Below are 24,737 nucleotides of genomic sequence, written 5' to 3'. Positions count from 1 at the left end.
GAAACTTGGAGAGATTGCAACTTCACTGCGGATTCGATGATTGTCAAGGAAATGCATCTCTATATTAGGTCAGGGGCCAGGGCACAGAGTTGGCCTCGATCCAAAGGCAATCAATCATTGGCCTAAGCAGGTCGATAGGCAGGCCAATAATCGTCATCTGCTAAAACAATCCACCCTACTAAGCTCTTAGCTGTGGCATTGAATCTGGGTATATTTAGGATACCTCAGTACCTTAAATCGGCTCCGAAATCCGTCTATTGTTTCCGAGAATCTACGCCGCGTCCTTCACGACTAGCTTGCGATTCGGCACCTCTTACTCCAATAGTGGAACCCGAGAACGTTCTAGCTGCTAGTACAGATGACCATTCCTGCTGACCACCATCTCAATCCGTTGCCAAACCACACACAACACCTACAATTTGTGGCAAAGCAATCGGACCTCTATCATTGCCGCCAGCACGGTCACAAATGAACGTCTTGAAAGAAAAGCCCCTCTTAAAAAAATTCGATTATAGTATAATACATAACGAATATGTCATCCCCTGTTGAGTCCAAAATGTCTAGGCAGCGCCAATATGCGGCGTAGGGATATCACTCAACGACGCCGCACTATCCTTGGCGCCTGGGGCCGAGGTGGTGGTATCCTTCTTGGAAATTTCAACGGAAGGCCCAGCAGGACTACCCTCAGCTGTGCTAGCCTTCGCATCTGCACCCTTTGGCGTGGCGGTACCAAATGGCCAAAGGTAGCTACCGAGGGTGACGATTACGCTCTTGCGCTTGGCGTGTCCTGGTTTCTTGGCGGAAGCTGCTGGAGTCTCCGTCGATGCAGCTTCGGCGCCGGTGGAGGGGTTTGCTTGTGCTGGCTCGGCGGCGAGAACTTCGGATTCTTGAGAAGAGGATGGCTTTTGAACTTGCTCGCTGACGGCGTCTGTAGCGGATGATAGCTCGACGATGGCTTGCTTTGTAGGCTCTCCAGTGGGAGGTGGAAGGTTTGTAGTCAGCTTCTTGGTGATCAGCTGGACGGCTTCTTGAAGGGCGTCGATTTCTAGTCGTAATTAGCATTTTTCTATCAAAGCATCAAGCGGGATAGCTTACTTGAGTGTAAATGATCCAGGCTCTCTCGGCTGATTGTCGTCATATCAGAGATGGCGGGCTGCTCAAGTGCCTCGGTCTTGGTAATGCTCTTGTCTGTGTTAGTGACCGATGCAAGTGAAGCGGACGAGGTTGCTTGAGTAGTTTCAGGCTCGACGAAGTTCGCTTGAGGCATGACACTGGGGCTTTGCAAGAGCTCGCTTACAATGTGATCCGTCACGTGTTCATCGGAAATCGGGGAAGTCACGCTTTGTGCTTGATCGGAATTTTTGGCAGGCATGATGGGTGCTGGCTCAGGTCTGCTATTGCTGTTGCTGTCAATGATCGTCTCGTTAGTATTGCTAGCCTTTGGGCTTTCAATCTCGGAATCTGGAATCTTCTTCTCCTCGAATTTGAAGGGCTTTGATGCAGCAGACGCTTCCTTTGGCTTCGGCTCTTCCTGAGAAGTAGCTGGCGACAACACGGCTTTCCGTACTTGAGCTGGAGTGGTGGCTTCTTTGAAAATCGGGATATCGCTATCGCTTTCCTTGACGACAGATGCCGGTGGGATAATAGTCTCTTTCTTCTCGATCTTGGCCGTTATACTGTCTGATTTTGCCGATAGGTCAATTGGCTTTGTCGTCTTCTTCTCTCCCACCTTCTCAGACTTGACATCGGGTTTCTGAGATTCAGCGGACCCCGGGAATTCCGGCAATTTCTTTGCAGCTTCGGGGGCTTTCTGGACCACCGGCTGGGGGACTTCTTTGCTTGTAGTTGCCGAGACGGCTGCCTTGACAGCAACAGGTGCCGTTCTCGTATCTGGAACCTACAAACAGTCAATAATTGTGTATCCAGCTTCACCCGTAACAACTTACAATAGGACCGTCCGTCCTATTATTGAAAACCTGAAGATCTGTTAGTCTTCAGAGTCTCAAGAACTCACTGAGCAACATACCACAGTCGACTTCTCTTCCGCCTTGGTTTCATCAACAAACTTAGATACAGCCTTGATATCTCCATCGGCGCCAATCGGGATCCTCAAGGACACCGGCGTAGCCTCTTCACCCTTGACCTGCTTGCTCCCCTCTCCACTTTTGCACACCGGAGCCTGAACTCCCATTGATAAGATATTACCCCTCTTGAACTCGCCTTCAACCCTTGTTGGCTCCGCAGCCTTGATCTCAGCTGAGACTGTCGTGGCGTCAGACTTGGCAGGCTCTTTTCCATTACCCTTCGCGTTCTCGGCAGCCTGTATCTTATCGTTCTTTACCTCAGCTTTCGCATCATTGGAAAAGTCCTTCCAATTAGCATTGAAGATTTTCTCGCCCTCATTTGAAGAGATTTGTGTAACGGTCTTCTTTGAGCTGTTCGCAGCCATCTTGCCCAGGATCGCGACTTCGCCGGCAATGAGCTCGGATTGGACGAAAGGTCCGACGCCAACAGCTACAGCTGGTGCTTTCCTATTATCTATGTTAATATTTCCTGGATCCAAGTTCGACTGATAGAAAAGCTTGTCGAAAAGGGAAACGTACTGAGCAGTTATCTCGGGATGCTGCTTCACAGTGTCTACCATGTCCCCAGCACCCTTCGGGAACCCGTTAAATGCAAAATCTGCAGCTCGCTTCGTCTTGTTCAGATGGTTCTCGGTGGTATCGTTAGCGGCTGGCACGACTTCCTTAGCGGTGCGGCTGTCGAGGGCCTTGAACTCGGCGGTTGCGTTTTTCGTGACGCTAGCCGCGACTGCTGTGGCTCTTTCGACGCGAACGCTCTCGGTCTGGTTGATTTTTAGTGGGGCTTCTACTGTGAAAGAAGATTGGAGAATGAGGCCTGCTTACTGCCTCTGCTGCTCTCGCCATGATAGCTCTCTATGTATCTGTCTGCGTCTGCGGTGGCACGGGAATATCTTCCTATATTTCGATGTTCTTTGCGCAACTCAGTTCGATTGATTTTGAGAGATTCTAATTTGACAGTCGAAACATGAAGATGATCCTTAGCAAACGTTTACAGATTCCGAGGAATGGAAAATCGAAGGATATATAATCACAAGCTCATTCCCGCGACCCGAAACAAAACACAAGGCCCCCTCCAACTCGCTTGCCCCAAGCGCCATCCGATATAGTAAAAGTGGGGCATAACCATACAGCACCCACAGCTGAACACGCTGAAAAGCCTTAAAGCGACCCAGAACTCTTCAAATCGCCCCCACTACACCCCCACCATCGGGCATCCAACGCGCTGTGGATGTGTCCCACTGCAGAGGTGTTCCCGGGACAGCTGATGATTTGTGCATCAGAGGATACGGGGACGAAATGATTTTTAAATGACCGACTCGCAAACTTCCTTCTTCTCTATGCTGGTACGTCATGCAAAAAAAGACGAACGACACACGGAAACAGGAGGGAGGATCTTCAAGCGGAAGAGACGTGGTGAGGTGGGATGGAGAATAATCTGGCCAAGCTCAAAATCCTAGCTCTTTCAGGCTTCTTCAATCTTAATAGCCTCTGGGGGCGCAAATTGCCGGCCGGAGGGTAATATATGCACTCTATCGATATCGTCATACCTCGGCTTGGGTAGCTAGGTGATACGAGGCCGGCTTCGTTCGCTCCGTTCCCAGAGGGTAGCTCATCAATTGTTCTGTCCCGACTACCTAGACGTGAAAACGGCATGAGAACGGCATGAATCTGCATGTCGAGAGATGTGAATTCTTCAGATCGTTAAGTCGAAAGCCCTTCAAGCCAGCAGACAGCATCTGTTCTAGCTGCTGATAGATAGCTTGCTTGCATTAATACCGGATCAGCACCGATGCGAAAACTTTGGCGGCCCCTTCTTGGTAATCACCATTGGAACGTTTACCGAGAAGCGAGTCAATATTGACATTCAAACGACATCGCCGTCGTAGTGTCTGTCACAGAGGCCGAATCGCGACTTCAAGATCGGAATGATCAGAGATCTTCATATTTGACCACCAATATTGATGATTGCGCTCTCAAGTATTATTGTATTCTCCTCTTCCTTCTTGTCGTCCTTAAGCTCCAGCCACTTCCGCCCTTGTCGTAGCTTCAAAGTCCTCGGATCTTGCTCTGCTGCTACTACTACAACGACAAGATACCGTCACGACAAAAATCACAACTGAATCGAAATCTGCTAACACCACATTGTTGGCGCCGAGTCTGGGACCATGCCTGACTTTCAGCTACAAGATTCCCTTCCACGAACTAGGTCGCGGAGGCCGGAAGTGATTGGCAAGAGATGTGTGAAGGGGATAGAGGTACTTGCTCAAAATCGGGCTACTGAAGCTGAAGTACAATACTTTGCAACGAACAATGACTGGTAGCTCGGCTATATATCCCGTTGATCATCCCCCTTCCGGCCGATATAACCTTGAGAGATTTTTCAAGCGGCTTATCGAAATAGGGATCCCATCAACTAAAACAAAGAATTGAGCGCAATACGGTGTTTCTGGGATATATCAGCTATCGAAGAATGGACGACGAAATAAAACCCGGATATTGAAAAGTTTGTTCCGATGTTGGAGGAGTTTCTGAAAAGCGACGACCTGAAGCCGATAGAATATGAGATATTCGGGGATGCGGGGATGGAAAACTGTACAAGTAGGAGTGGAAATGTTCATTGGGAAGAAGGGTTGTGCGAAAAAGGTGGTAGTCAAGCTGTCCGAGGAGTAGCGCAACAGGCTTGCCTCCATCTTACCTTGTCTCCAAATAGTTGGAGCAAAGTACGGAATAGCAACTGGGGGTAGTGATTGGTATAAAATTTGATTCATTCAGAGGTATTTCCATCTGTATAGTACTCGAAATCATTCGGTACGGGCGCATCTGCTTTGGCCTTCGGTTCATCATCCACCAACATGAAGGGATTCTGCTTCTCAAAAGGTGGAGCTGGTGCAGACACAGGAGGACCGGATGCAGACACAGGCTTAGGAAGTAAGTTCCTCAGATTTCTTGTCATGAAAGCCGCCCACTCCCACGGCCTTGCTCTGTCACCAGGCAGCGAATTAAAGTACTCCCACCCCATCACCCCTCCAAAGCCCGGGTATCTTGATTTCAGCGTGATGAGGACTCCCTGCAATGTCTCAAACGGCACCCATCCACTCCCGTTCGCCGGATTCGTAACCATGCCTATCACGATCTTGTTTGCAGGGTATCCGCGCGCAACCATGAAGTCGTAACCGTCTGTCTTACTGAGATCTCCCCAGCCGCAGTAGAATTGAGTATTATACCACGCAATGTCCTTACCGCGCATAACTTCTAATGCTTCGTAGCTGAAGCCAGAGAGGTTATGTTCAGGGCGGTCGGACATCAGGGCCGCGGCCACAGGAGCCAAAGTGATTATGAAGTCTTTCCCGAAATCTGCTTTCAGCCGATCAATTAGTCGTATTACACCCGCCAAAGTCATAGGCTCCTCAACGTCCAGATCTAAGCCATCGAGGTTTCTTTCGCGGACAAGGTCCCGTAGAGGTATATAGTATGCTTCGAAGGTTGCATCGTCGAGGTCCAGACGGGTGAAGGAGCCTTTTGCAGCGCCGCCTAGCATGCCCAGGACTTTGATGCCAGAGGCTTGGAGCACGCGGAGCTCCGCCCAGAGGGTGAGGTAGCGGGGATCGGAAGGGGCATGGTCGTTCTACAGATGTCAGATAGATGAATTGATAGAGCTAGGGGGAGGACGGTACTAGGTGTATGTTTCCCGGAGGGTCGTTCAGGTGGATTGCGGCCAGGTTGACGTGTGTCACTGCGATATCGGGCTGCGTTATAATCGGCAGTATGGAGCAAGGCGTGCCATCCTGGTGATGCTGCGTCTGATAGTATATCACTATTCTTGGAGTGTCCGAAGCAGGTATGGGAGGCATTGAGAGAAGATGGGAGCGGTGGTGAGGTTGAAGACTCAGGAGAGCGGGTGGCAGCCGAGGTTCAATGGTGGGGGTGGACGATGACTTTTCAGGGGTCTCGCTTGCTGTTCCCAAAATAGATTTTGCCTCGGAACGTTATTTACAAGTAACAACATCCTCCGAACAAAGGTCGGCATACGGACAGTTACCGGTAGTTCACCAGGCCTTGATCGATGACCTCGCATGAACGAGGCTGATGGAAGCACCAAGCATATCGATCTTCCCGATGATGGTTTGACCGAAGAAGATGGTTGGATATCGGGACTCGCCTCTGCCAAGCTGATATCTGTGGCGTAACAAAGCGAAGTTTAAACTTCGTTAGTACTGTAGGTACCGGTATCTCATAGCCACGATTTCTCGGAGGTTCTTTTCTCAGCCACCTCTACCGCCCAATTACATTCAAGAATGTTTACTTTCTGAACGGGATTTCTCCGGCACGGACGGACGTCTTGCTCAACAAGTTGAGTGAGCCGCACAATAATTGCGCTGGGCGTCGTCATACGCATGGCTGACGGCGAAGGCAGCTTCGCCATCCTATTCGGTCTCGGGAGGCTACATAGGGTTGTGGCGAGATTCGAATTATGATATATATTGTTATGTTCTGCATGCTCCTTCAGTTTCTACATCCATTCAGTCTCTCATATCAATCTCCTATATCTTCCAGTTGATTACTTGTATCAATCTCATACGTCCAGTCTATCGCTCAAATCTCCTAGCATCCTTCTCTACACATCTCACGAGAAAATTCCTGATATTTTCCCTACAAAACCTTCAAGATGCAACTCTCCACCCGCAACCTCATTGCCGTCACGGCCCTCCTCACAACGGCCGTCAACGGCCTCGCATTAGCCTCTCCTCCATCGACGAATCCCATCTCTCCCTACATTCCATCTGGCTCCGGCGTTGCACCTCCCCCGCCGCAACAACCCTCTGTGAGCTCAGGCGGTGGGTCAAACTCCACAGGCCCATACATCATATCATCGCCGGGCGGCCCCATGTCCAATGAAACCTCGAAAAACACTTCCACACCAACGACCGGTGCAACGCCTTCACCAAGCGCGAGCTCAACGCTCGTCCCTGTCTCTGCGGCGTCTGATATGAAGGGGATAGGGTATAGCATGGCTGCTATGGCGGTCGCGGTTGGCTTCGCTGTCTCGCTGTGAGGGGTCTGATGTAATTCATGGAAATCTCGGAGGAAACCCCGGTGGTTGGAATTGGTGGTGGTTGTTAATGTACGCGAACTGTATGGAGGATATACCCTGGAACACAGCACACACTCTCGACACTCTTTTGAGCGCTTTGAGCTGCATCAATGGATCGGAAAATGATCTATATAATATATCGGCGTTTGGGATATTTATTAACGCAATGTCTAATGTATTACGAATCCAAGAAAAATGTCACGTTTCTGTATTTCTGGCCAAGCTTCGTCAACACTGCCCGGGAGTAGTCCGCGTCAACAAACGAGTTCTATACCGTTTCCCGTGAAACGAGACCTTGTGGGCTCATCCTACTGCTCTCCACTCATCATCTGTGACTATGGTTGTGATAAAGAGCCATGCATATCTCAACCCTCACCATATACCACTCCTCCCAAGATCTCCTTCGCTTAAATTCTCAAGTCGCCAGCACCAAGATCATCTACAACCTTAGTTCGGCGCCAAATCCCAAACTTCCAATATTCTCCAACCAGCATTACCCACCTACTGACGTATGTGTCCAACGAGTATCCGGCCACATCGGCCAAAGCACACGGAAAAATAAATCAATTCCCACATTGGATTGAGGGATGTACAGAGTACAGCAAGCACGTCGCATTTGGAAGGTGCCCTAGCCAAGCCAAGCTGATTGCGAGGGTGCCGAGACCGAGGACCGAGACATCCGCGATCATCCAGGGCGGTCCGGCCTGCACTGACCACATCCTGACTCCTGACTGCTGACTCGTGACTCTTGACTAACGCTACGTACGTACGTACTGTAAGTAAGCAATTAAGGTACTGTTTCCGAAAGCTAAATAGCCGCATTGTTGATATGCCGTATGTGCAACTGCCATTTAACTGCATTGATCATGTCATCATGTGTGTCGAATGTAGAAAAGATATACACACTGTGACGAATCGACCCAGGCTTAGAGGCGAAAGCACGGATGGAGAGGAAGGGAGGGCAGGATGTAGGGGCGAATGAAAAGCTACAGGTGAGAAGCCGATGTGACCACAACAAGGTTGTATATATCGATGGCGTTTTTGGGCGTTGCTCGGATGTATGGATAATCCAGATGGATGTGTGGGCGTGTGATGAAGCGTTGTTTCCAGTCAACTAGCTGGGCAGATCTCAAGATCGGTGTTTGTCTGTTCTGCTGAGTATATATACCCGTTGCGTGCGCAAGATGCAATCCTCAATTTCCTGCCCACGGTTTGGTATCCTTCCACCGTCTGCTGCTGCCGACTGCCGAAGAGAACTTTTCGTTGGGCTTGCTTGCTGTTTGATTTGGAATTCTGCGTCTTGACAGCTCTAAGGGGTTTTATCTAGCCTTCTTACAAGCCCCTAAATGAAGGAAAAGCTCCAGAGTTTATAGGTCGCGGGTCCGAAAAAATCAGGACTGTCGGGATAAGAGTTTGGGGGGGGTTTTTTAGGAGCTGCCGAAGTAATCTGGATCCCGATTCACTTATGCCTTTTTCGAAGAGAGGGCTGTGTGGTCCAGAAATAGGGTGGGCTGATTTGAAGTTTCGACGGCCGCGATACGAATAAGCAAGTAACGGAAGTAGATGAGTGAGTCATGCTGGTAAGGAGATGATGGTGCCGGCAAAAAAACGAGAGTAGGAGAGGGCCGAGTGGAATAAGAGAGTGCGAAAAGGGTAGGAGTGGCTCGTGGTCTTGGTATGTGAATAATCTGGAATATTGATAAGCGAGGGCCTTTTCGTGTTGAAATTTCATTGATATTCTATTTATTTACAATCTATATATCTACTGGTAGTGATAGACCGAGGTAGTAAAAGGCTTACCGAATCGAATGATTTTTTTTTTCGAAGCTGCAAAGCGGGGGGAGCCGCATATAAAATTCAATTGAAATGCTTCTGAAGACCAAATATTCTCATAATGTTGATTTCAATCCGCTGTTGACAGGAGGTAAAACTTGAACATCGCCAGCCATCGTGAAAAGTATACATTCAATAAATAAGTTAATAAATGATGTACCCGAACCTTTCAACAAAGACTCGCATGCTTCCAGTACTATTTCTGGATTATATAAGAACAGGGCAAAGAAACTCGAAGGTGGGTTACGCAGGAATAGATGGAATACTCTATGAATAATCCCGTCATGAATGATTCCTGGTCAGGGCTGATAGCTGCATACCAGTACTAGGCAACTGCTGTTAGCCACTTAAGCGAGAACATCAAAATCAATATTAGACATTCAGCTCTCACTTCTTAATTACGCAATAATTACAAATCCAAATTGAATTAAAAAAAGACCATTCTATTCTATGGATTATCTTTATTCTTTTCAATTTGTAAGCTAGTTAATCGATTTCGCACGGACCTTGATACTTAATATGCCAGCTTTTGGCCGCGATACAAGCTTTAATTCTATCCGGCATACTTGGATACAAATTATCAAACAGCGACTAATCCAATATATCTCACGCAGCTTGCAAAAAACTCTCTATCCTTTGCCGTGCATGTTTTGAATTCGATCTATCGATTGCAACCTCGGAGAACATTTAGTAAACCTTTTTCAAGATGCTATCAAACGTGCTCGATCGGATTGAGATCGAGAGAATAAAGTAGCCAATTGACTAGCAAAGTAATCTTATTTTTGATAGCAAAAAGAATCATTGAACTACCTTTAAAAGATCTTGGGTCTTCGAAATCAAACGGTTAAGTATTTAAGTGCGGCTTTGCTTTTCAGGACGGCATTCCGCAAGATAGATTGAGAGACGTAGAGGTTCTCATGTATACGTACCGGAGAACGAACAGCGCAGGACTCGATGACTTCCTATATATGAACCTTATCACTCATCGATATCGAGTGCTAGAAGTATCGAGTGCTAGAAGGGGCCATATCAGTTGCAGACAATGCTCTGAGACGCTATCCTCCTGCTAAACTCGCTTGCAAGCGGCTGCATCAAACCATTGAGAAAGGAACGGGGAAGAAGATTTTCGAAAGCATAATACTAGAAAATGGAATGCTGTCGGGTTGGAATAGCTATCCGAACTTGATTCAGAGATCTGTGAGGTCGAAGCCGAGGAAAAGGGAATTTGTACCACCTTTGATTCTAGATGTTACTATGAAGTCCTCCACCACTGTCATCACACCCAATAGAATACCGTACAGAACAATTTCGAGAATCAGTGCCATTTATGAAGCGAGTATCAAATGCTATAGCGACAGAGCAGGATCGTTTTGAAGCTAAGGAAGCTTCAGAGTTCAGAAAGCAACGCATACGGAAAGCCACGGCTCAGCCTTTTCGACCACCACGCGAGCCAATTAAATGGCATTTCGGATAGTTTGATCTTGATATAAGTGCTGATGATTGCTACAGCTCATATAATGTTAGAGCTGTTTGGCGAGTCTAATGAGTGGTTGTTGAGTGGGTATCGAATTACACCTCTCTCTTCTGCAGCAAGAGTGAATGAATACTCACTCCCATACCAGCCGATCTCTCGGCTTCGACATGCAATTACTCATCCGTTCCGAGATCAAGGCTGGAGCATAAAGCCATTATCATCTTTGGAATACCAAGAACACAATACGACTAAAGCTCTTATACAATGGGCTTATGATACGGAGAGGTAAAATTTGAAGCTTGAGATTGAACAGCTAGTAATAACAGAGCATTGAGCGCTAGACTGCTGACTCCTAGACACTCTGCTGGAAGATATGGACGAAATGATTTGCACTATCATTCAGGAAGTCACTGCCATAAGATTAACCCACTTTCCATCTGTTCGACTTCAGGAATGGGATTCCTTTTTTGCATTCTCGTAGTGAAGATACTACTCTCAACTCTCAAAAAGTCAAAAAGGACACATGATCCCCAAGCACATCTGATTTGAACCACGTTGACCTCTCTGAAATACAGTATTCACCGTTTCCTCAGCCAATGAGACGAGCGACGGGTAATTGGGGTTATAGTCAGACCAAATGGTAAGCGCGTATCAACCAGAAATAAGCCAAGAAACCCGTTTAACTTCCGGAAGAAGCAGGATGCTGGCGTGAATACATATTTCCTCACCTTCTCTCTCTCTCTTACATGATGCCCTTGAATAATCATATAGACTGAGAGGCCGCCAAAAACATCCCATTTATGCACCAGAACCGTAAGGGAGATATTCAAAGACAATTAGAGAACCAAGGAAGGGGGTAGACGCAGCAGCATTGGCAGTTCGTATGCAGTGATCTTCGGCTCTCTCACCGAGAGATCGAGGAACTGAAGATAATCAGCTACTTTTCTCCTCGATCTCGGTGACATCTTGAATCTTTTACACAAAAGCGGTTGCTGTCAGGTTTCTTCGGCTATCGTTCCGAAATCCAGCATTTCGTCGGACATGATAGCTACAAGCGGAAAGAAAAGAAAAGAAAAAGCATCTCCCAGCGCAAGAGCTAATGTGCTAATCTTCTCCTAGCAAGTCTCAACACCTATCTATCTATAGCCACGAAGTCAAACATAGCAAGAGAGCCCAACACTGCTAATTCATTTCAAAAACCTCGTGACATCTCTTTTAATTCCGAAGTATATATGGCATGAGACGAAGGGTCTCAAATACCTCTAAGCAAGACAGCTAGCTCGCTCCATACAATTTCTCCTGCGACATGAATTTGAATGGCTCAAATTAGCTTAGCTTAGGCCCTCGATCAGCTAAGGAATAAACCATATTCTTCGACTATTTATCAATCCCGAATAACCAAGACCCAGATTACATAACGCCTACAGCGCTAATTATTATTCAAAGGCAGCTATCATTCTGCTATCGAGGTTATACGAGAGCGAAGAAAGAACAAACAAGTCTTTTGACACGGATACTACTAGATCTGCCGCTTCCCACTTCTGGTCCTTTCATCATGTCAGGAACTCGATCCATTTTTTGTGCCTACTCAGGCTGACAGAGCTACACTTTTCCGCCCGGTGCACCTCGAGGCAACTCGGGGCGCTGCTTTCTCGCCCTCCCCCCCCCCTTTCCCTTTGTTCCTCCTGACATACCCCCTTTTTTCTCGACTCCCTAAAAAGAGTCGAAAACGGTATGGGGGCAGGCGGAGCTTCTTGCTGCCATTCCCTTCCCTCCTCCCACCCCCCCCCTCCAGCTGTGCATTGCCAAAGCCGTCTGCATCTGCACAACGCAGAATACAAGGTGTGATATCTTCGTCTGCTTTTGCGGCAAGCAGAGTGCGTTACCACCACCTCGGGATCCAGCATCCTCCTCCCAATAAACGCCCTCTCATCCGTTCCGCAGATGTTCTTCTAGGTCTTGGTAAGCGTGAAATCGCCAAACAGTGGAGGCATTCCCCCTTCTTCACGTCACTTTCTCTTCACGTCACTCCTCTCCTCCCTCTCCCATTCCCATCCCCCATGAACACAATCCACACATAAAAAGCCACAGCAGAAAAGACATCCACACCCCCAAAAGCCGAGATCAAAATTCCATCCGAACAAACAAACAAACAAAACATGAACCTTTCCTCTTAAACTGCATCCCGACATCCCAAAAAAAAAAAAAAAAAAAAAAAAAAAAAACCGTCTGCCCGAGCAGAACTCCTGACCCTTCCCCCCCCCCCCCCCCCCCCCCCCCAAAAAAAAGAAAGACACCGCTCTCTTCGATTCTCACACCATCAACTGGCCGAAGAGCTTACTTGCCTGCTTACTTGCTTGTCATCTATCACTTATCATCTAACCCCAGCCCGGATTCCGAGATATAGGTAACCACCGTCACGTGCGTCACGTCGCCGTTACCAGCGCTCATCACTTACCTATCACCTATCACCTATCACCTATCACTCGTCATCTATACCATTAACCAACCAACTACCCAACCAACTACCCAATAAACCCTCACCTCCCTTCCTCCCCTTCCTCCCGTCCCCCCCTTCCTCTCCCCAACCCCCCACCCAAAAAAACCCTCTCGAAATATCCTAGGCGTGTTTGATTTGATTTGATTTGATTTGACTCGCTCACTTACCGATCTATTACTGTCGACTTCGGGAGTATCGAAGTTTGGTCCGGTTGTTGGTAGCATCATCTCACCTATAGCCACTCGCATGACGCTGTCGTTTGTCACAATAAGGTCGCAGAACGAATCATCTTCAATTCTGCCAAGCGGCTTTTGTATCTCATCCATGCGTCTATTCCCGTCCGCAGCAATTGTCGGGGTCCACCCACCACCTAGACCACCTCGACCTGGTATCACAAAAAGATCCCGCCCCTGTTATTACATGCCCTGGCCGGACATTCGTTCCGAAAAAAAAACCAGCGCCAATTACGATTAGCAGATCAAACCATCCGATCCGTAGATATGCATCGATATGCATTCCCACTTCCTTCCGTAGCGCCGGCGATGCCCAAACCCCTTTTCATCCCACCCACGCCTTTCCGTCCAATTATGGTGTCCGCAAAAAAATTTACCGTCTCCTATTTCCATCTCAATCATCAAGCAATTGCCCCAGAATCAAACTCTGGATCATCGTTTCATCGGAAATGATTCTGATCTTCTTCGGTGCCGGAGAGTCGTCTACTGCTTGCGTAGGTCCTCGCTTTCTCTTCTTCGAGGCGCTGCTGGAGACTGTAGAGGTGCCAAAGACAGCCGCCTCCGCCGCTTGCTCGTGGGTATCAACATACAGCATATCCCACGCGTGCTCTTTTCCTTCCTGGCCTTCTGACAACCTCTTCCGCGCCTCTTGATAATCCGCAGCTTGGCCGATGCGTGCTGGCCCTAAAGCACGAGCCAGAAAAGAGTACGCCTTTCTCTTCTCCTGCTTTCCTCTACCAGTAACGAGGAGAACAGACTTGCCTTCGAGCAGCTTTCCTCGCTTGGAGAATACATCCTTTAACAAGGCATCTGCAGCAGGATATGGCTGGAGGACCCGGCTTTTGTGTGCATTTCCGAGAATCGAGGACTGACCGGCACAAAGCAGATATGGTGACCAATCAATGATGGAGGATTTGGTGACGCAAGCTGTTATCCAATGGCCAGATATGCACGGCAATCCTAATGCAAGGGCTTGCATGTATTTGGCTTTTCGCGAGTGCTCATCCGCGATCAACGCCACAAAGCCAGCAGACTTTGCCGAATGTGACAGTATCATATCGGTATCATGGCTGGCACCCAACTTTGGCGTCTCAAATAGACTGTCGAAACCATCGGGGAGAATACGTCCACCGTTATCGAATATTAGCTTCGTGGCTTCATTCTTCTCGCGTTCGTGGCCAACGTAAGAGACTGCGAACGTCATGTTGTTAAACAAGCCCGGAGCGGTCCTTCTTGCTGCAGTGAGGGGAGAGGAAAGAGCAAGGGGATCAGGGCTGCATTCCTTCAGGTTCGCTGTTGATTGCCGCTTTGAGGACCGAGTTGGCAGAACAGGCTCTTCCACGACCGTGGTACTTGACTTTCGCTTTGCGGTGCGTTTCTGCGGAGGAGGTACCGCCGTGGAGCCAATGGCAATGGTAGAGGGAACGGGGGGCTTCGCGATAGAACTGGCGGCGGAATTCCTCGTTGACGAGCCAGCAGAAGTCATTGCAGCTTCCGTACTAGGTGTCGTACGGGGTGTTACTCGCGGTGTCGATATCGGAGTCGCTGTCGCACCCGCAACTTGGACTTTTGGCGTGGCTTTTGTTACACGAGACGAGGTACGATGCGTAGAGGTGGTAGGGGCCGCAGCAACAGCGACATCTGAAGGTCTTGAGCCTCGAGTTGCTCTGGCCTTGCTGTAAGTCTTCAGCCCCTTCTTGGGTGCAGGAGAAATGGTCTGAAGTGCCGCCTCTGAATCTGCGACTGAAGTGTCTGCGATTGAATTTTCCGGTAGTGGTGCCTCTGGGGCAACTGCACTGAGAGCCTTTACAGGTTCCACTTCTTCACCGACGATCTGCTCTTGGACTGGCAGGCCTGCGGCAGCTTCCTCCTGATCAACAGCGACTTCAGGTTGTTGTGATCTCTTCGGATCATCTTCGACTAGGCCATCACGGACCGTCTGGAGAGCTTGCTCCATGTTGGTCGATTCTCGTCCAGCAGTAGCGGATTGATTTTCAGTGGGGAGTTCTGTATCTCTGTGACCCTTCTGTCCGGTTTCTGGATTTCCGGGTTGGTCTTGTCCTGCCAAGCCTTCCTGCATGGTAGTCTCTACGTGTTTCGTCGGATCTGCTGGGCTGCTGGGAAGGCTGGAGAGCGCGGAAGAACTCACATTCGACAGGGCTCCATTGGTGACGGGACTGCGCAAGTTCTTGGACACATTTGAAGAGGCTTGTCTTCTGAGACTCGATCTTCTTGACGGGGGTGGTTTGGGAGACGTCCGAGCTTTCATGGCAGCATCAAAATCGGCGTCTGGTGTGAATCCCGGTAGATGGTCCATTGCAGAATCTTGGCGATCAAAGGAGACATTCGCGATTTCGCCCATCGGCCGAAGTCGTTCCTCAACGGGCGAGGTTTCTGGGACTGTGTCTGAGTATCCTCTAGTAGGTGTTTGTAGATTGATCTGATTTGAAGAGAGTCCCTGTGGTGGTAGACTGGGTTCGGGTGCACTAGGCTCTGCGACAGAATTCGACGACATATCCGGCAAAAGCTTGTTTTCTGGAGGTCCCGTTGACGAGTTGGTGATCCCATCCGCATTTCCGTCTCGATTCTCGTCCTCATCCTCTGTTTCTTCCTCATTGACGTCGGCGGCCGTGGTCACCGGCTCCTCTTCTGGCCGAGGTAGCTTGGGGAGTTCCATAGCTTTCGGTGTGGATTGGTGGGTAGGCGAGGAAGCCAAATTATTGTTCACCTGAGAATCAGCAATGATATCGTCCTGTTGAGTATCCCGCGCGTCGTGCCCGGTACACTGCGCAGGAGATTCTTCTTGAACGCTGCGTCTCCGTCCAGTAGAAGGTACTTCGATCGCCGGCGTGCTAGAAGACCGAGGGACCGAGGATCGTGGAAGAGACGACGGCATCCTCTTTCTGCTAACTCCCACCATAGCAAGCTCCTTTTGTACCCTGAGATCACGCTTCTTCTGTAGAACTCGGTTCTGTATCTCTTCGTCGGAATCGTCCTCACTCTCCGAGACAATTATCTTTTGCTGCCTTCTCTGCCTCTTCTCCTGACTCTCCTTCATCGAAATGTACGCCCTCGGTTCAGGTTTCTGCGGTTGTCTTCGTAATCCCGCGTCGAATGACTGTGTAGTTCGAGTATTATTACTTGCTGAAAGAGACCTACTCAGCATGTTCCGTACAGATGATTGAAGGGATGTCGCATCGTTAGCCTCGGATTCCAGATCTGGGAGTTCGGGATCAAGTCTCCTTCTTGAAGGCGACGAAGGAACAAAGGTCTGTAGTTTGGCAGGAGAGCTAAAGTCATTGTACACGGTAGGTGAGGGGCGAGAAGAGCTAGGACTGGTCATATTTCGACCGAAAGAGGACGGCTGAGTGGCTCCAAACAGTTCGAACCCCTTCATAACGCTGCCCCTTTGTAGGAAAGGGTTGACTGGCGGGGCTGGCGTCTTGGGTTCGAGGGAATGGCTGCTGTATTGTATGGGGGGTGCTACGGCATAGGACGCATCCTGAGATGGTTCCTCCTCGTCCTCATCGGCCCCTTCATCTGCCACTTCGGATTCCGGGTTGAAGTTTAGCGTGATATGACCCGTATCGTTCTCCTCATAGGTGTAGGCCGTGGATTGCGTTCGCGTGGTATGCTTAGCTATGTCGTAAGGTCCCGGAGCAGGCGCCGGAGGATCCTCATCTGGTGTTGCAGTAGATGGGCATTCCTCCAAGAGATTCTCTTGTATCCGGTAATGGTCGTTAACCCAGTCTGGATTCTCTTGCGTCAGTGACATCGAGGATTTTTGCGTCGAATCGTCCATCTTGGCCTGCTTGGGTCTCAGCTTCTCCTGGTTCAGTCCAGCCAATTGACCTTCAGGTAGAAGTGGCGGCGAGACCAACTTGCTGTCGCGTCGTACTCGATACTTCGAACGCGGCAGCGGCAGCGGCGGCGGTGGTGGTAGGATTGCATTCGCAGACGGTGGTCGTGCTAGTGCGTCTAACTCTTCTGATTGGCCGATATCAAGGTTATCGTTCTCGTTTCCGTTGCCCTGCACATCCCGAATCTCGATGCGTCGACTTTCACCTTCGACTTCTGGTTTTTCTTGGACGTGTTCGACGTAAGCTAGTTGGGGAGCAGAAGCAAAACCCGAGCTGAAATCCAATACCGCGTTGGTTGACGCGACCTCTGCGTTGTTGGCGTTGTGGGGAATCGGGCTACTCTTTTTTAGGGTCAGTGCGGGCCCTGGTCGAGGAAAAGCCAAGGTCAGGTTGCCTGCAGGTGCAGCAGATCTTACAGGTAACAAATCGTCTTTCATCAGCTCACAGGTTTGCGTATCCCATTCAGTTGTCGCTCCCTCGATCGCAGCATCTTCTGCTGCTCGGAGGGATCGAAACATATTGTCATTGTTGCATCAGGTCGGCCAGTGGGTTGACAGAGAGTAGATCGGGGATGGGATGTCGAAAGAAGCAAAAACACGGTCGCGTCGAGGTCGAAGGGAAAAGGAAGGGGAGAGGGCTAAGTCAAAGCTTAGCGTGTCACCAGATCCACGTGACAAAGGTTTGATGAGAATTAGCCGAAGCTCTCCCGGTATAGGTCGCGGTACTGGTACTGGTCACGGTACTGGTCACGGTACTGGTCACGGTACCGGTACTGACTTGTTTGTTCATTCCCAAGGGCCAAGATTCACGTTTGCAAACTTTTGTTCGACCCTGGTGAATGGCTTGGGATGGTGCAAGGAATGCTTCCATCTCCTGATCAAGTCAAATTCGACAGCTTCTTCAACATCATCATCATCTTCTTCTTCCTCGGGCAAATACCACCACTCAAGTTGAATCGGATCCCAGAAATCATCAGGTCCGTCGCGGAAGTAAGCAGGCTCCATCCACATTTTCACCCATCTGGCACCCGAGCACACTTCCCGTTCCCGAGGCTTCCTCACGTGATATCCATCCTGTCTTTCGGGCCGACGCGCCTGATAGCTACAGTACAGTACAGTAAGTACTACTAGGACCGATAGCTCAGACCAAGTCCCTACTCGCTCGGGTCGCCGCGTCCCCGCCCGTCAGACGGAGATGTTTATCGGCTAAGCACCCCCACTCCACAGCTGGGAATGAAGATGATGCCACGATCTGATTGTCGAGGGGGCTGAAACCTACGGTACCTCCCCTACCTCCCCTACCTCCCCTACCTCCCCTACCTACCTAGCTATGCACCAGCTGACAATTCCAAGCCAGACACCCTCTCAGCTGTGGACCTCCGGTATATACCGGTACTGTAGCTGGATGCTTATCTGCACAGCGAGGGGAGAAGTGAATAACATGCTGTGCTTCTAATGAAATTCTAATGGAGAACATGCAAGACCTACCTCGGGATGGGAAATGTAGGAAATCAGCTCATGGGTTGCAAGGGAGCATAACCCGGTCGTACATGAAACGTGTACCATACACGTAAGTATCGTCTCAATCAATGAAGCTGGTGGCTTTGGGAATGGAGAAATGCTAGGATGATTTCGATGAGGGGGGGAATAAGGAGAAGAGATGGATGTAGGAGGTAGTGTATAGTGTAGTGAGTGTCGTGTAGTGTGGTGTAGTACCGGTATAGTATAGTATAGTACAGTATACGGGAGCACTCCGAGCTTGTTGTAGGGTACTGGTGGTTTGTTGTCATCTTCGCTTACAACAACGCCCCCCCTCTCCCATATCAAGCGACGAGGAAGCGCCAAAGCACTGGCAGCTGCCCATTGCCCATCCGCCGCGGCACGTGTGGGGTACGGGACATGTTGGTGGAAGCGAGGAGGGAAAGTGAAAGCGATGGGGACACTCGGACATGCGGCGGCGCCGAATCCGTGCGGTGCGCCACAAGTGCACAAGTCTCCAAGTGCACAAGTGCGCAAGTGCACAAGTCCGCTCTAGGTACTACTTCTACCTAGCTACCTGCCCTACGCGGTCGTTACAGTAGGACTCAAGACTCAGGAGTCAGGAGTCAGGAGTCAGGAGTCAGGAGTCAGGAGTCAGGAGCGTGATAAGTAGGAGACGAGGTGGGACGGGAGGACCGGGTCGAATTGGCTTTTTCATGTTCTTGTTTTTTGATAATACCTACTACGTACCTAGCTAAGTACTGTCGTTGTATAGGTAGTCCCGGGACTACTACTACAAATACTAAGTTCTACTACTTACTAGTACTACTACGTACTACTACTATCTCTCGGAGTAATTGTGCATCATTGGGGTTGATGTTGATACTGATGGGCCTGGGCCAGCGGGCGTGTGGGCAAATAGGAGGAGAGCTCACTGACATTGACTTTTCCAACCGTCAAGCCTCAAGCGCAAGTCATCTCGCTTGTGCCCCATCTCGGACGCTTTGTAGCACCTTATCCTTGGATCCTTGGATCCTTGAATCCTTGAATCCTTGGAGCCTGGGAGCCTGGGAGCCTTGGAGTCTTGGAGTCTTGGGGTTGCGCTAAACCGCGAACGGGCTCACAGACAAAGACAGACGCCGTCGATGGCATCAGTGTCCGCATCGGCATCAGCTTCAGCTTCAGCTTTACGTAGAGGGAGAGATCCTTTGGAACTTCGCTTCGGCTCAAACTTACCTACTACCGGTACTACTACCTACTTACCTACCTATCTACTGTTACCGCTACTCTACTATTACTACTGCCACCTTCCACCCCTCTCCGCTCCCCCTCTCCCCCCTCTCCCCTCCCCTCTCCCCGCCTCTCCTCCTCTCCCCCTCCTGTCGGCGCACCCATCACCCATCACCCATCACCCATCACCCATCACCCATCCCCCCCCCCCCAACCCTCCCCCTCCAGCTATCTTCTTCATCTTCTCATCTTCTAAAATCAACATCCCACTCACCCGCGCCCGGCATCTACACAACTTCCGATCCGGCTGTCAATCTCATCATCTACAACCAACCAAACAACCCCCTCACCCACCCCCACCACCATCGAGCAACTTTCTCTCAGTACTGGCTTCCCGTCGAAAGCTGGCTCTACTTACGCCCATACTAGTTGCAGCCCGCCGTGCTCATCATGGCGAGCCAGGTGCACAGAAAACCCATACCAACCACAACCTTCCCAGGTTCTCAAGGCCAGTCGCAAGCTCAACATCATCCATCACAATCTCATTCAAATTCTGCAGATATCTACAACCATAGTCGCTCGAGAACGACATCTTCCAACATCTTCCCGTCTTACCAGCCGCAACCGTACCAGCCCCAGCAGCAGTATCCCGCAAACATGCAGGCCAATTCCTATACCTCCCGCCGGACACCGTCCAATGCCACCTTGGCGACGATGAGCAGCGGCAATGGCCCGGTGGGCGTCCGACGGGGCACTTCGCAGGATCTGCGACGCTCGACATCCAGCAGGTCCGGGAATTCGCAGCCGGGAAGCTACGTAGCCTTGATGCGGAAGCAGAAGGCTACGGTGTGGTGCGATCGGGCTCAGCACGAAGACCCGCGCTTGCTCGCGCAGCAGAAGCTCGCGAAGGCGCGTGCCACCAAGGAAGTCGTGGGCGGCTCTTCTTCGACCGGCGGCAAAATCTCGACCGGTGTATCGGCGAGCTTGGCAGGCAGCAAAGGCGTCACGGCGAAGATCAGACATCACGGCAAGTCGGCTCTGGTGGGCTACAGTCCGGGGGATCTGGTGGGCGGCGGGGTGCCGATGCGCTTGAGTGCCAGTGAGGTTGAGAATGGAGACAGCGACGACGACGACTCGGTGAAGGCGCTTGGCGGCCAGTACCATCGCCGAACTGGCAGCGGGAGGAGTAGTGTCGGGAGTGGACGCAGAGGCCCTGCCTTCTCACGACCATCGGGCCCGGGTAGCACGGGCGGGAGATGGGGGAATACGCCCCCGAGTGAGAGGCTAGATTCGCTGGAGGGTGAGCAGATGGCTCGAGAGGCGCCGGGGGCTGCCACGCGCCAGCGTTCTGGCCACTTTGATGGGCAGAAGGACGGGACGAGAAGTGCAGGCAGCGGCAGCAGTGGGGAGAGAGCGGATGGGTTGAGTGAGCTCACCACGGTAGACGCGGCGAGGTTGGCAAGCAACAGCTTGTTGCGGGCTACGATTACGCGCGAGAAGAGCGTGAAGAGTCCGGATGAGCTGAGGAGACGGGGGAGCGTGGATGATCGGACAATGACGATGAGCGCGGGCCGGCTGTACATTGCGAATCCGGACGCTGATAGCGATTGAGGCGGGAGGACCTACCCAAGCTCGAGGAGAGGGAAATGGTACGTGGGCTACGATTGTGGATATGCATATCAGGCGTTCGGCAGGATACAGACATGATGGGTTCAGCGGATCGGTTGGCTGGCCTGGTTCATCAGGATTGGCATCAGGATTGGGGCTCTTGGTCTAATCGTGGGTTGGATTGGGGAGGCAACTTTGGTTGGATGCGAGAGTTCGTTTGAACGGCATCCTGCGCTTTTCGCATTCTGTGTACAACGGCCCTGCTGGCATCGCGACAGTCACTTGGACAGTAATGGGTTCCAGCTTCGGATGCGGACGTTCGCCACGATTGTGTTGATCTATCTGCCTTTGCGAAGTGTGACCTGCAACTCGAATCTTGTAAATAATCCTAATTCTGCCTGCTGTGTATGAGCTCGAGAGGCCTAAATACAACTCATTTGATATGAGGACTTTGATATCATTGGCGAACGTGATACTCGTGGTGCCCCTGGTTCCTGGCCGTACGCGAGAACGCGAAACCACTTTGCCAATCCCGAGCGCGTCCCCTGCCGCGTCCCTCCACAACACCACGATAACAACACCTGGGAAACAACGCGCTGCATCGATTTTCAGACATAGATCTCTTTTAGGCTCTCACAACCACCAGCTGAAGAGTTCTCGATGTTTATTTGACTCCCGCTGCATTGGTACAACACCAATCCCCGTCCGGACGACAAGGGAATGAATGGACCAGAGGATCAGAGGACCAGAGGACCCCGAAGCTAACACCTGCCCACCACGCTCCCTTCCACCATATTCGCAATGTCGGCGCCTACTTCCCCTCGTCCTCTCAAGAGGGACCACGTCACCTTCCAACTTCAGCAGTCCCACGAATCCCAGCACCAGACGCAAGACCTCGAAGAGCCCGGCTCCGTGCCCGCAGATTTCCTTGTGAGACCCGCGGCCCAGGAACAACCCAAGCAGAGCCAGGAATCGCTGCCCACGCCACCGATCTTGGAAGGAAGTAAGAAGAGGCAAGGAAGTGTGGTTAGGAGCGAGACGGGCAGTTTGACGGACGCTGCGAGTGCGACGCCGAGCAGAGATCCAAGTCCTGCTCCGGCTGCACCATCCCAAGCAGTATTCCCACGTACGATGGGGCCGGCCTCTTCGCCACTGGGAGATCCAGCAGCGACCGGATCGACGTTCGCAGCTACGACAAGCCAGCCGCCGGCGAAGAAGCCGAAGATGAGCTTCCAGGAGAAGGACCTCAAGCGCATCAATAAGGAGATCAGGGATCGAGAGAGGGCTGAGGAGAAGCTACGCAAGGAGGCCGAAAAGTTGAAGAAGGAGGCCGAGAAGCAGGCGCTTGCGGAGGAGAAAGCACGCAAAGAGGCTGAGAAGGAGGCCGAGAAGAAGAGAAAGGAGGCCGAGAAGGCCGAGAAGAAGGCTGCTCAGGAGGCCGAGAGGGCTGCCAAGGAAGAGAAGCGGAAGCAGAAGGAAGAGGAGAAGAAGAAGAAGGATAAGGGCCAGATGAAGCTAGGGAACTTCTTCAACATCCCGGCCAACCCAAAGACCCGAGCATCGAGTGTCGAGAGCCACGGGAGGACCTCAATGAGTCCTGCTCCGCAATCCGGTGATCTTAGTGCAGCTTCTGTGGAGATTCCGTACAAGACGCCCAGCAAGCCGGAGAAGACGCCGTACGAAAAGATGTTTCTTGACTTTTTCGTCCAGGACGGAGTCACACTGGCACCCGCAAACAGATTCAAGCGGGATGAGGAGGGTATTGGAGCTATCGAGAAAACCATCGATGCTTATATATCCGGCCATCGGAGCCCAGGTCGCCAACGTACCTTCGATGCAGCCTCCTTGTTCCACTTGCCATTGAACGTACCTCGAGGCAGACGATGCATGCCAGTGCGGGAGATTATGTCACGATCGTATGCTGCTGGCAGTTCGGCGAAACCCATGGACCTCACAACCGACTCTCAAACGTCACAGATCAACAAGACGCGCGATCTGCTGAGCAAGGTCCCCTTGAAGTTTTTGAAGTTTCAGGAGGATGTCAGACCCCCGTATCGAGGTACATATACCAGCTGGCCTATCCACGGTATGACGAAGCTGGCTCGGAACCCTTTTAGGAGAGACCTGCCTGATACCAACTACGATTACGACAGCGAGGCTGAGTGGGTTGAGGATGAGGACGCCGAAGATCTGAAGAGCGAGGATGAAGAGGAAGAGGCCGATGACGATGACGAGGATATGGACAAATTCCTCGACGATGAGAACGATGAAATTACCAGCTCTAGACGGTTGGTTGTACAAGGTGATCTCGAGCCTGTTTCTACTGGATTATGCTGGGAGGATCGGAAGAGGCAGAATAGCCATGTGGAGATGATGCCCTATCGGATGGAAATTATTATTGGTATGTTGACCACTACCTGCTCTGGCTTGCCTACTCCCACCCCCTCCGTTCATGCTGTATAGCTTCAAGACGTGCTCACGATAATCAGACCCAACCCTCAGATCCATTGACCCCTTTTCCGCGGCTTATTGGGCACCTCCAGTAATGCAAACCACATCAATGGAACCCCCTCGTCACCCCCTCAAATCCCTATCATTGGACATCACCATGAACTCCGTCGCCTCGCCCAAACCCGTCAAATTCTTTTTCGCCCACGCTCCAGAAGTCACGCTAAAGCCTGACGCGCCATCTAGCACTGCCGTCCCCTCCGCCCGAGGCCCGAAGCCCAAGGACGCCCAAGACGCCAGACCGAAGAAGATGGTGCCTGACGAGGATCTCCCGGCCTTCAGAGAGGCAGTCGCAGGCAGTGATCTTAGCAAGGTTGGCTTGATCGAGGTGCTGAAGAAGAAGTTTCCTGGTCGGCCGGCGGCGGCTATCAAGGGGACTCTGGAGACGGTTGCTATGCGGGTGGGACAGAAGGAGGTTGACAAGCGGTGGGTGCTGGTCTGATGATCGGCTACTCGGGGGTTCAGGGGCAGTAAGTACATATGGGATTGGTTGCGAATGAGCATTTTTTTTACGGCCTTGCTGATGAGAGGTTTTTGGGGGGGGGGGGGGGGGGCGTCACGACTCTCGACTCTCGGAGAGAGTCAAGTGCTGGATGGTGGCTTCAGTGCTGGGTGGTGGGCTCAGTGCTGGATGGTGGCGGCGGCTTACCCATCCTTGATGTTAGGGAGTCGAGGGCTGCGCTTCTGTTTATCATGGCGGAGGAGGACTGGTAGATTTGGAAGCGCGAGGGTAGCATGGGATTGGTGGATGTGGGTGGTGGAAGGAGGGAGCAGAGCAGAGTCGAGTCGAGCAGAGCAGAGCAGAGCAGAGCAGAGTCGAGTCGAGCAGAGTCGAGT

The 24,737-nt window shown here is 51.0% G+C and overlaps 6 protein-coding genes across 6 annotated transcripts; 3 read left to right on the top strand and 3 right to left on the bottom strand.

Moving 5' to 3' along the window:
- Positions 1-560: 560 nt before the first annotated feature.
- L3040_002686 (uncharacterized protein) lies at positions 561-2,927 on the bottom strand (the record flags this gene model as incomplete). The annotated part of the gene is made up of 6 exons (XM_007290499.1): positions 561-1,045; positions 1,096-1,897; positions 1,947-1,976; positions 2,027-2,531; positions 2,604-2,845; positions 2,907-2,927. The coding sequence occupies 6 exons, from the start codon at positions 2,925-2,927 to the stop codon at positions 561-563; spliced, it is 2,085 nt and encodes a 694-aa protein (XP_007290561.1).
- Positions 2,928-4,848: 1,921 nt separating this feature from the next.
- Positions 4,849-5,935, bottom strand: L3040_002685 (uncharacterized protein; the record flags this gene model as incomplete). Its single annotated transcript, XM_007290500.2, has 2 exons — positions 4,849-5,709; positions 5,759-5,935. The coding sequence occupies 2 exons, from the start codon at positions 5,933-5,935 to the stop codon at positions 4,849-4,851; spliced, it is 1,038 nt and encodes a 345-aa protein (XP_007290562.1).
- Positions 5,936-6,750: 815 nt separating this feature from the next.
- Positions 6,751-7,137, top strand: L3040_002684 (uncharacterized protein; the record flags this gene model as incomplete). The annotated part of the gene is made up of 1 exon (XM_007290501.1): positions 6,751-7,137. The coding sequence occupies one exon, from the start codon at positions 6,751-6,753 to the stop codon at positions 7,135-7,137; it is 387 nt and encodes a 128-aa protein (XP_007290563.1).
- A 6,473-nt stretch (positions 7,138-13,610) lies between these two features.
- L3040_002683 (uncharacterized protein) lies at positions 13,611-17,594 on the bottom strand (the record flags this gene model as incomplete). Its single annotated transcript, XM_066155650.1, has 2 exons — positions 13,611-17,417; positions 17,493-17,594. The coding sequence occupies 2 exons, from the start codon at positions 17,592-17,594 to the stop codon at positions 13,611-13,613; spliced, it is 3,909 nt and encodes a 1,302-aa protein (XP_066012630.1).
- Positions 17,595-20,234: 2,640 nt separating this feature from the next.
- Positions 20,235-21,395, top strand: L3040_002682 (uncharacterized protein; the record flags this gene model as incomplete). Its single annotated transcript, XM_066155649.1, has 2 exons — positions 20,235-20,292; positions 20,344-21,395. 2 exons carry the CDS (start codon positions 20,235-20,237, stop codon positions 21,393-21,395), a joined length of 1,110 nt encoding a protein of 369 aa, XP_066012629.1.
- A 798-nt stretch (positions 21,396-22,193) lies between these two features.
- On the top strand, positions 22,194-24,342 carry L3040_002681 (uncharacterized protein; the record flags this gene model as incomplete). Its single annotated transcript, XM_007290504.1, has 2 exons — positions 22,194-23,793; positions 23,882-24,342. 2 exons carry the CDS (start codon positions 22,194-22,196, stop codon positions 24,340-24,342), a joined length of 2,061 nt encoding a protein of 686 aa, XP_007290566.1.
- Between the last annotated feature and the right edge of the window lie 395 nt (positions 24,343-24,737).

This window comes from Drepanopeziza brunnea (genome assembly GCF_022702325.1).
Source record: "Drepanopeziza brunnea f. sp. 'multigermtubi' strain 214-2 chromosome Unknown ctg3, whole genome shotgun sequence".
NCBI lineage: Eukaryota > Fungi > Ascomycota > Leotiomycetes > Helotiales > Drepanopezizaceae > Drepanopeziza > Drepanopeziza brunnea.
The sequence above is the reverse complement of the archived record's forward strand: the minus strand, read 5'-3'. Positions and strand labels throughout refer to the sequence as shown.